Raw genomic sequence first — 10,162 nt, 5'->3', positions numbered from 1 at the left:
TTATGAATGCAGCTTTCAAAACATGGATCCAATAGGGAGCTGAAACACAACAAGGTCAGAGAGGAGAGGACAGTGGGGGAGGGGTTCCAAAGATGAATAATTTTTTTTAATGTTTAACTTGTAAAATAAATTTATGGAGAACACTCACTCATTAAAGTTTATGCTTCATCTGTGCACAAAACCAGTAAAACAAACATTTGACACTATTACCTGCATGACAGATCGCCTCGTCTGCCCTCGTAAACAAACCCCCTCCTCTGAAAAATGAAAAATAAAAAGTTTGTGTCCTCAGCTGTGTTTTATAAGGCAGCAACTCAGTTTTAGTGGGGCAAGCAAAGTTGCTCCATGAAACTGAACCTTGTTTCATAAAGGATGCTTGTGTTAATGCGGCAAGGTGGCCGAGGTAATAGAACAAAGTGATAGGACGGATCAGTGGGTCCTGCTAGACTTTACAGTCTCCAGTTTGCCAGACAGAGAGGCCCAAACTGGCAGCAACAATAAACAAACAGCCAGGGGAAAAAAAAAAGGGGGGGTTGCTGTTTATACAGGCAGATGAAAAATCTACGGGAATGAAAACTGATAGCGATGGAGAAAACAGAGAGGGACTGCAAGCTGTTGTGTATTCTTATTCTTATGATGTCTTGTAAGTTGTGATCCAGCAGCAGCAACAGGAAACCTTCGCTGGTTGGAAGGGCGTCCTGTCTTTTGGTTAACTAAAGCCAAAAGAGTCAGATTTCAATTCCACAATTTTAATGTGTTAAAGTTTTGCATCATCAATAATCCAACAAGTGAAGAATCGCATAAATGTCTGTTTCTCGGCAGATAACGGTAAATTTTACACAAGAGGCCGATCACCACAACATTAACATTTGGAAACAGCTCACCTACTTATTTGCTGCTACACACATTTAAATTAAGTTAAATCAATAAACAACACAAACGCTAGGATTTTTATTTTCCCCATCTTTCTTTCTATGACGTATCTGCCTAAAGCGCCACCTACACAGCTGGTCATGGCCAATCACATTCCAGTCCAGCAGGAAATGAAACCATAATTTTTGTGTTTATAAGCTGAACCGTTGCTGTTGTTGAAAACCTCCAACTATTAATGAAAAAAAAACAAAAAAAAAAACAGATCGGCCTGCTAAGAGAAGCAACGTGTCCGTCTCTTCGTCCTACGCCGTCTCTCTGTCAGTGGAACACGGTCTGTCGCCAGCGTTTGTCTGGCGTGAAGGGCCACAGACAGTCGGTGATGGCTGTGTTGAAAGGTCGCGGCTCGACGCTGAGGTTCAGCAGCTCCAGGCGCGAGCAGTTGAGCTGGCTGTTCATTGGGCGAAGGGTGGAGGCGGCCAGCTGCTCTGTCAGCTAAAGAGAGGGGAACCAGTAACAATGTCAGACTGGGATAGTCTCTCACACACACACGCACGCACGCACGCACGCACGCACGCACGCACGCACACACACACACACTTGTCTTACTTATGTATGGTTATCTTATTTTTTTGTATATGTATTCATCTTTTGCTTTTTCTTGATGAGTTAATAGGATTATTATTTGAATTAGTTCATTAATGGATAATTGACTATGGAAATTAATATCTTGTTTTTTTGTTGATGTTTTTTAACACAATGATTGTATATAGTTGCCAGTTGCTCACTTTATCCCTCTCTCCTCCCTCTCTCCCCCCTATTGCCCCTCACTTACAGCCCCTTTCTACTGTCTTTTCACTCCCTATCCCTCCCTCAGTCCGGTCATGGCCAGAATATCACTTATCCATAAAAATATCATAAAACCACTCAACAAGCAGTTCGTGAAACGACGTGTGGGATTCACACCCTCGGGTCACAAGCTCATCAGCCATCATGAAGACATTCAAACACATTTCTGCTCGTCAGTATGGCCAGACGGGACAAAAAAAAAAAAAGAATATAGTGAAGACAATGCAACAATCCATCGACGTATAGATGGTGTTTATATTTACCGGTATGAGGTGGTCACAGGGCAGGTTGAAGGCACGGGCCATCGACACGCCCATTTCATATTTAGTCATCTGCTGATTGGACGAGAAGTGAAAGATCCCACTGATGGACGGTTCCTGCAACAAAGACGGACAGGCGGTGAGACAGGCAGGTGGACAGACAGACAGACAGACAGACAGACGCGTCTCCCTCTCCGAGGGACGGCAGCCCACCTGTCTCGCCCGCTCGCACAACTTCCTACAGACGGCGGCCACGTCCCGGGTGTCTGTGGGGAACCTCTGCTGGCAGTGATCCAGGGTGCAACTCTCCGTCGTGTCCTGGACGCGGAGCCACAAGCAGGTGACGGCGCTCTCTGACACGGACTCCACCTCCCCGAACAGAATGGGCACCCGCAGGATTAGCGCGGCTGCGGCGAAGACAAGTGGGTGGCAGACAGACAAATGAGGGACGAGCAGGCAGGACGGAGGGAGGCAGGTGAGGCAGCAACGGACGGGAGGAAGACGCGCACCTGGACAGAGTCTGAGTGTCTCTCTCTCCCCTTCCAGTTTGCTGCGGCCATACACATTGAGAGGATTGGGAGTGTCGTCTTCCCCGTACGGAGGATTCCTTCCGTCAAACACGTAGTCGGTGCTGATGTACAGGAAGGTGGCGCCGCACAAAGCTGCACACAAAGACACACATACACACACGCAGGCCACAGTTCTATCATGAAGCAGGGTTTTCACTTCGCAAGAGATCTTTAGAGTAAACCTAGGCTATTCAGTCTCAAGAAGCTGGCTATGGTCTCATCAGCAAACATCACTCTGGTAAACTGCTCAGGTTCAAGTTTAAAAGTAGGATCAAACTCAAACAAGCCACACTGTTCATTTCTTTTTAGGAAAAAATTTGTTCAGGTTACACTAACTTAAGTTTATTTCTGTTATTTGTTTGTGTAAACATACACACACCTGAACAGAGTGGAGGGCTCACCTTCCCTGAGAAGACAAATAACAGAAACCTTCATTTAGCAGTGAAGGAAAGATGACATACCAGCCTCCTTAGCCAGCATGCTGGTTGCGTGGACATTTAGGTTGACAGCTGCCTCAGTGTGTCTCTCCACAATGTCTGGACGTCTCTCAGCTGCACAGTGGACAATCACGTCGGGCTGAAAACGAAACTTTTTTTCATGACACTGAACAATGAACGTGAAACCCAGCAATTACTCAAAACCATCTGTTGAATAAAACTTAAAAAAGGCTCTGTTTCACTGTAGCATGAATGCAGCCCGTCGTGCACCACCGACTTTGACGTGTGGTACCTTGTGCTCATGAAGCAGTCCTCTGACGGCATCCTCATCTGTGAGGTCACAGCGTATGAGGCGGGGCCTTGCTCTCCTGTAGGCGGTGCCAATGACCGACCAGCTGCCACTCTGAAACTCTCTGCACACAGCTCGACCCAGAAGGCCAGACGCTCCGGTGACAAGGACCCTGGGAGCAGAGCCCATCGCCTCCTGCTGGGGGTACAGTGTCAGTCACAAATTAAAAGGGGACACTTGCTTTGCTGGAAACTTTAAATTACATGTTTAGAAACTAGATTGAGTTGTTTTATTTGAAGAAAAAAAATGTATGTAAGAAATAATAAATACATAAATAAATTTAGAATTGTAGAAGACGGGCAAAGTCGAGGCTTAAAAAAGATGATTATGATCACCCTTTCACAGCAATAAAGATATGAAACCCTTGTTAGAAAAGAACATGAATAAAAAATAAAATATCTGGGAATTAGGCCTTTATATTAGATCAAAAAACATATTTTATGCTACAAGGTAGAAGGTATCCGTCTATCAGCATATGACCTTTCGTATTATTTGGGAACACCAAAATACAAAATCGGCATCTGGGATGTGCATACACACCCTAATCCTAATCTGGGGGACAAGTGTACCGTTACACCGTTTCCGGTTAGCATACAGGCTAACTGATGTCGTCACAGAAAGAAAGAAAAAAAACATCGACTACGCGAAATAACCAAATCACTCGTATGATGTGAGACGGACTGAGTTAGAGTTTGTTTAAGAGGAGATCTGGCGGTAGGGTAAACAGAATGTAGCAATAACTAAATCCGGAACTGGACGGGGACAACATTTCACACAGTGACGCAATGCGTCTAACAGCATTTGCAATGTACCTCCGAACCACCGGACTGACATCCAGGCATCTGGACCGAGTGCAGCACGGTCCAGCACAGCAGGAACCAGTCAAGCACAAACTCTTCGCTGAGGCGGCCCGTCCTCCTTTTCCCCCGTTTCGGTTTCCTCTCTTTCCGCCTTTTCTTCTTCTTTACCGTCAACCGTCGTTGATGACCAGCTGGCAAAAAACAATAATGTCGCCCTCATCTGGACAGAATCTAGAGCGCAAAGTCCAGCTCCCCTCAGTGAACCACATGCTTAATACTTTTCCCCTTTTTCCCCTCTCAACTCAGCTCAGCAAAGAGAGCCTGTTCTTCCAGAAATTTAGCCACATTTGGAATCGTCCAAAATCCGTAATTAAAATGTACTCACTATGCACATGGTGATGGCAAAATTTTTATGTCACAATGTTTATGCTACACAAATCTTTCCAATGTAAATGCCACAATTTATTGCTGTGGTTGGTGTACAGCATGCTGCTTCTTACCTGTTGGGAGAGAGAAATATCAACGTCTGGTCACACTTTTTTGTAATGAGACTGCAGTGCGACAAACACCACAATCCATTTCTCCCACTATATCAACAATGTTACACTATCAACAATTCAAATACTTCGTATGCATTGTAAATAAAGCATAAAAGACGTGCTTAAAGTTCACGTTGTGACAACAGTCTTCGTGGTTTAGACATTCATCAGCGGTTTCTTTTGGTACATTCATTTTGTACACTTCTATTGCCACTGCCATCTACTGGCAAATGAAGAAACTGCTGTTTTGAAACTTCAGCCTCGGCGGCTGCTGCTTGTCTCTCTGCCTCCTGCCCCACCACCCCCTCACACACACACACACACACACACACACACACTCTCTCTCTCTCTCTCTCTCTCTCTCTCTCTCTCTCTCTCTCTCCCTCCCTAGAGGAGGGGGAGGGATGGCAGCCTCGTCTGTCAGTCACCTTCTAAAATAGAAACCTGTAGTCTTGATACCCACTCTCTCTTTCTGTTCTCGCCTATGTGTCTCAACCGTCCTCCCTCTCTCTAAGGCTGTGCTCTGTCACCAACACTTTCTCTCTCACTCTGGCAGGGTGTCCATCGCCCTGACGATGAACCGAGTTTATACAAACAGGATCACAAACGGATCAGCAGTCTGCTTTGTGACCACTGAACCAGCAGGACCAGAACCCGACTTTGGACAAAGATTGCCTTTCCAAAACCACAACTTGCATTTGCCTGGTCTTCACGAGAAGCCTCAGAGGTAAGAATTCAGACCTGACTTTTGGAGCAGGCATATCAACAGTACGACAAATTGCGGCTTTTATTTTAGACACCCGGAGCCAGGGGAAATTCCCACACGCCATCAGCACTTGTCCAGCAGAGAGTTTTGACACACAGAAACAAAAACCCTCTTCAGAGCTTCAAAAAAAATACTGGTCTTGCCTTTAAAGTAAACAAATAACTGAATAAACACTATCTCTATTCAGTGAAATTCAAACAGGATAACAACTCAATCGCAACATATGAACATTTATTTTGGTTCTGAATGATCCATTTAAAGGAAAATAGAATGATGCCAGACAAAATTTTCTAAACTTGAACTTCTAGAAAATTAAATCTTGAAAAATAAGAAAAGGAAAAGTGATGATCTGCTGATCCTCATCTCAATTACTGAAAGGGAGGAAGGCAATGAAGACTGAATCGCTGGCCGTGATTTTCTTTCGGTTCAGATTTTGATGGTAAGCTTTTGAAGAGACAAGACAAACAACGCAGGGAAATTCTCCTGAAACGTCTTCTTGTTGGCAGCTGTTCCATCATCCTGGCAACATGATATGTTGAAAATTGTTGTCAGCTGTTTGTTTTGGAAAGATGCAGGCAGCATGGCGGTATCACATTTGAAAGCATTTCTGGCTGGTTTAATTTTTGTGTCCCTGTCCAACTACCTCCTCCACATTCTTCTGAAACGAGGCCTTGTCTTAGTTTCCGCTCAGTCCTCAATAGAGCAACTAGATGCATAACTGTTCAGTCATTCTGTTGCTGTTTTCTGTTCTATTTCTGTCACTGTGACTTGTGTTTGTGCTCTATGAATGTGTCAAGAACAACAGGGCACCAACTGGACCAGACCCATTAACCTCGCCTGCCTTCTGCTGTTTGTCTGGACAGATGAGCGATGGACGAGACAGGGGAGAGAGGCGGCGCCTCTTCCTCAGTGCACACCGCTGCCCTGAAGTTGACTTCCTGCCTCATCACGACTCCGAGACGCAGCTCCCCGCTCTGTTCTCTCAAGTCGCTGTGCTGAAAAAGCCTGAACTGACCTGCAACTACCTGGAGGTGTCCACCCACAGCAGCAACGACATTGAGGACAGCGAGTCCTTGAGCGACTGGTCGGACGAAGACCTCTCCCTCCACCTCCCCCCGTCTGTCATCCTCCAATCAGAGGATGAAGAGTCCGACCCAGAGAGTAGCTTTGAGTGTGTTGACATTAACATGGAAACGTTGGTGAGTTCAGGTCATTTCATTTAGATGCCTGTGAGTGAACTGAACAGAAGGCTACCCTTTAGTTCTACTACTACTACTACTTGCTCCTCAAACCAGACTGTCTGCACTAAAATACAGCTCTGGTAACCACCTCTTTGTCATGTCACTGTTGCCTCTCCCAGCTAAATGGTATGGCCTGCAGTGAGGTGGCTGAGATTGAGGTCTTGCAGCCACCTTGTTTCTGCACCATGGTAAACATACTGAAGGTCCAACAAAGCATCCGTTTTAGCAGGAAGCTGAAATGGAGTGGGCTTTTTTCTGGCAGGAGTCTGTAAATGACTCTGGAAAAGGGAAAAATGGGACAACTCAACAAACCAAAGAAGTGAAATGGTTCTCAGTCAAATTCTCAAATTTACAATATAATTTCAGCACTAGATGTCTTAGTTTTATGCTGCATGTAAACAACAACAACAAACCTGCTCCTTCAAAGTCTTCCGTGTCGGAGAATCTGGCCAGTAGCAGGAGGAGGACTCTGCTTCTAAAGGCAGGGAGGAGGTGGAAAGTCACATATATTAGCATTCTGTGTGGCCAGAAGGGCCGGTCAACAAGGAGAGGTAGAAAAAGTGGCGAGACTTCTACTCTAGATGTCATGACATTCTGTACATAGAAGTATGGATGAATATTGCATACAGCTCTTTTGCTTTCCCAATTCAAAATGATCTTATCAACACCTACATAGTGATTGTGATTTTTTTTTTCCAAGGTGAGATTTGTTCAAGAATTGTGAAGTGTATTGCTTTCTGCTCAGGTTAAAGGACAGGAAGGGGAGGGGCCAAAGATGGTCCCAAAGAGGCAAATTCAGCGAAAGAGGAAAGACAGCAACAGTATCGTGAAGGAGACAACAGAGAAATTGCAGGTACTTCTCCTGTCAGTCCACCATCAAAACCTGTCATTCTGTATTCGTGTTCACCTGTTTGTCCACCTGTCCAGGTTAAAGATGGGCCACGTGGAGGGACGGAGGGTAGCAGTGAGTCCTCGGCCAATAACGCGCTGTCTGCGGTTGTACAACACCGGCCGGATGTGTTGCTCCGTCAGCACAGCATGCCTGCTTCCCTTCAGACCTCTGGAAGTGACACGGACAGCTACAGGGTCTCTAAGGGCCTGACTGCAGACACGAGTCAAGGTAGCAACACCCGTGTGTTTATGCCTTTGAGTTAAAACAAACATGTGCCTGCTTAAAACAAAATACTCTTGAGACAAATTAGCTCACTCAGTCAGAGACTGGCTTCCAATTGGGGCGTCAGTCATTTGATGGCCAAGGTCTAAGTCTGAGGTGTGGCTCTCGGGACAAGTCATTCTGTGTCACATTTGTTGTGTTCAGGGACCGTTGGCAAGGGGAACTCCAAGCAGCGGCTGCAGAAATCTATCTCCCTGGATGAAACCAAGACAAAGATGGCATCCTGCATCATCAAGAGTGTCCTGCACAAGAAGATGCAAGCGGAGCTGAGCCACTGCAAAGTGCCCCATCAGCAGAGCCGACCCACGGGGCTACCCAGAATCCTCCAGTCAGGGGACCAGCAGAGGGGGAGGGAGGGGCGGGAGGGCGAGACAGGGGGGCTGAAAGCTCCAGTTCATGTTGTGAGAGATGTCAGGAGTTTAGTTAAAAATACCAACAGCCTCCCGCACAGCGGCAACAAGCTGACCAGCCTCAAGGTGATTGGACAGAAGGAAAGTCCCCCACCCACCTACCAACAAGCCGTGTCTTCCAACAGGATCACACCTCTTGGCCAATCACAGCACAGCAAATATGGCAACCGGTCCAGTCGTCCTGCCACGCAGCAAAGACGCAGCAGTAACACAGTCTCAAACAGAAGCACAGACAATCACGCCATCCCGCCCGTCAGGCTGTTAGCTCCGGCCACTAACTTACCTACCAGCAGTGATCGCTCAAAGGCGAGTCAGCAGGAAGTGACCCCCGCTACTGCCGCCGCTGCTGTCAGGGTGTCCGCACCCTGCGCCCACTCTGAGTCTGAATGTCCTGAGGAGTGTCAGCCTGCTCTCTCCACCCAGGAGCAGGGCTCCATCCCAGGTCCGTCGCCCAAGTTTGCCTCCTGCCCCTCGCAACAGATCCTCCACCCGTGTTTCTACACCCCTGCCACCCTTCCCACCCTGCCCACATTCCCCTCCACCCTGGCGCCTCAGCTGGCAAAGGGTAGTTACGTGCAAGGCCCGCTGAGCTACATCCCAACCCTCCCAGCTGCTTCCTTCTTCCATCTCCTGACAGCATCTCAGGAGAACAAGAGCAAATTGACTGGAAACGTCTCCGATCAGCTTGACCAGAGTCCTGCAGATCGGACCAGAACCTCGGTCGACCAGAGGGACAGCGTCAGCACAGCCACACAGCGGCAACAGACATCGCACGATCACAAGGTCACCAGTTTTGCCTCGGCGCCTGTGGCGGCCCTCAGCAATCCCGCCCTCCGCCACGTGACTGACGCCACACCTTTGCAATTTTTTTATGTGGACACGCCACCACAGACTCAGAGGAAGATGCTGCTGGATCCAGAGACGGGCCAATATGTTCAGGTTTTCCTGCCAGCTTCCGCTTCCACCGGCAGGTGCGTGTTTCCTGTGGGCTTTACAAACCCCGCCCACTTCCCGCCTTCCATGCTCCACCCCACCCCCACCGTCCTGTCCGTGATGCAGATCCAACCCACGGTCACTGTGTCCTCACTTTATGCCCAGCCCTTTCAGCCCATTCCCCTACACAGCCCAGCGCTCAATTTCTCAAATACACAGTGATACAACCCCTCCCACCCAACTGTTACAGTATTTTAGTGAGGTTCTCTTCTTTCTTTTTGCAAAAATATTTCTAGTCATTTGGGCTTATTTCAGAAAAAGTTCTAAATGTTTAAAGACAGCAAATAAGAACACAGCAAACCGGTTGTCATTACGACTGATTTAACAGCATGCACAGACAGATGGGGCTGTTCTTTTTTTAAAATTTCAATTTAACCAAAATAATCTATGTAAACAGCCTGACAGTTAGCAAGGGCAAAATGGGCGGGGTATTGCGTCAGAGTTGTTGCTTTATGCATTGTTTCATTTGTGTCAACCAGTTGGTAGCACTGATGATGCACAGAATCTTCTCTGCAGGGGTGAAATGAAACAGCCAATGTTAAAACTAAATATGTCACGCTTGCCTCCTAGTGTCAGGTTGCAGTATAGCAACAATCTTCTTTGTGTGAGCAGATGTTTACGGGCTTACACTCGGTGAGAATGCAGCTGCTGACAAAGACTTGAGTTTTCCTTGTTGTGATTGTGTTTTTATTGATTTGTTCATTCAAAATCAATCAATTTATGCAGACACTTAACTTACTTCACCTCATTTTTTCGAGTTTCTCTTATTTTTATATTTTTAACATTTTGCACAGCATTTATATATTTCACTAGTAATTAAAAAAAACTTGAATTTCTGTAAAACAGGCAGTAAAAGGGTAAAAAAAAAAAAAAAAAGTTCAGCAGCTGACAAAAAAATCTGATCG

At 46.5% G+C, this 10,162-nt stretch overlaps 2 protein-coding genes across 3 annotated transcripts; one reads left to right on the top strand and one right to left on the bottom strand.

Annotated features, from left to right (window-relative positions):
- Positions 1-733: 733 nt before the first annotated feature.
- Positions 734-4,318, bottom strand: mat2b (methionine adenosyltransferase 2 non-catalytic beta subunit methionine). 2 transcript variants are annotated; one of them, XM_076032112.1, is made up of 7 exons: positions 4,147-4,318; positions 3,278-3,469; positions 3,010-3,124; positions 2,489-2,641; positions 2,193-2,386; positions 1,983-2,096; positions 734-1,365 (listed from the first exon to the last, which is right to left on the bottom strand). In XM_076032112.1, exons 1-7 carry the CDS (start codon positions 4,174-4,176, stop codon positions 1,192-1,194), a joined length of 972 nt encoding a protein of 323 aa, XP_075888227.1. In that variant the 5' UTR covers positions 4,177-4,318; the 3' UTR covers positions 734-1,191. The 2 variants fall into 2 exon arrangements, with proteins under 2 accessions (XP_075888227.1, XP_075888229.1); XM_076032114.1 differs by having other exon boundaries at positions 3,278-3,472; positions 4,147-4,308.
- A 299-nt stretch (positions 4,319-4,617) lies between these two features.
- On the top strand, positions 4,618-10,105 carry LOC142892071 (uncharacterized). The gene is made up of 5 exons (XM_076032103.1): positions 4,618-5,400; positions 6,303-6,638; positions 7,426-7,533; positions 7,608-7,800; positions 7,999-10,105. The coding sequence occupies exons 2-5, from the start codon at positions 6,303-6,305 to the stop codon at positions 9,417-9,419; spliced, it is 2,058 nt and encodes a 685-aa protein (XP_075888218.1). The 5' UTR covers positions 4,618-5,400; the 3' UTR covers positions 9,420-10,105.
- The last annotated feature ends 57 nt before the right edge of the window (positions 10,106-10,162 follow it).

The sequence above is a fragment of the Nelusetta ayraudi genome, unplaced genomic scaffold (assembly GCF_046127955.1).
Source record: "Nelusetta ayraudi isolate G7.1 ecotype Tasmania unplaced genomic scaffold, CSIRO-AGI_Nayr_v1 ptg000033l, whole genome shotgun sequence".
In the NCBI taxonomy this organism is placed as follows: domain Eukaryota; kingdom Metazoa; phylum Chordata; class Actinopteri; order Tetraodontiformes; family Monacanthidae; genus Nelusetta; species Nelusetta ayraudi.
The sequence above is the reverse complement of the archived record's forward strand: the minus strand, read 5'-3'. Positions and strand labels throughout refer to the sequence as shown.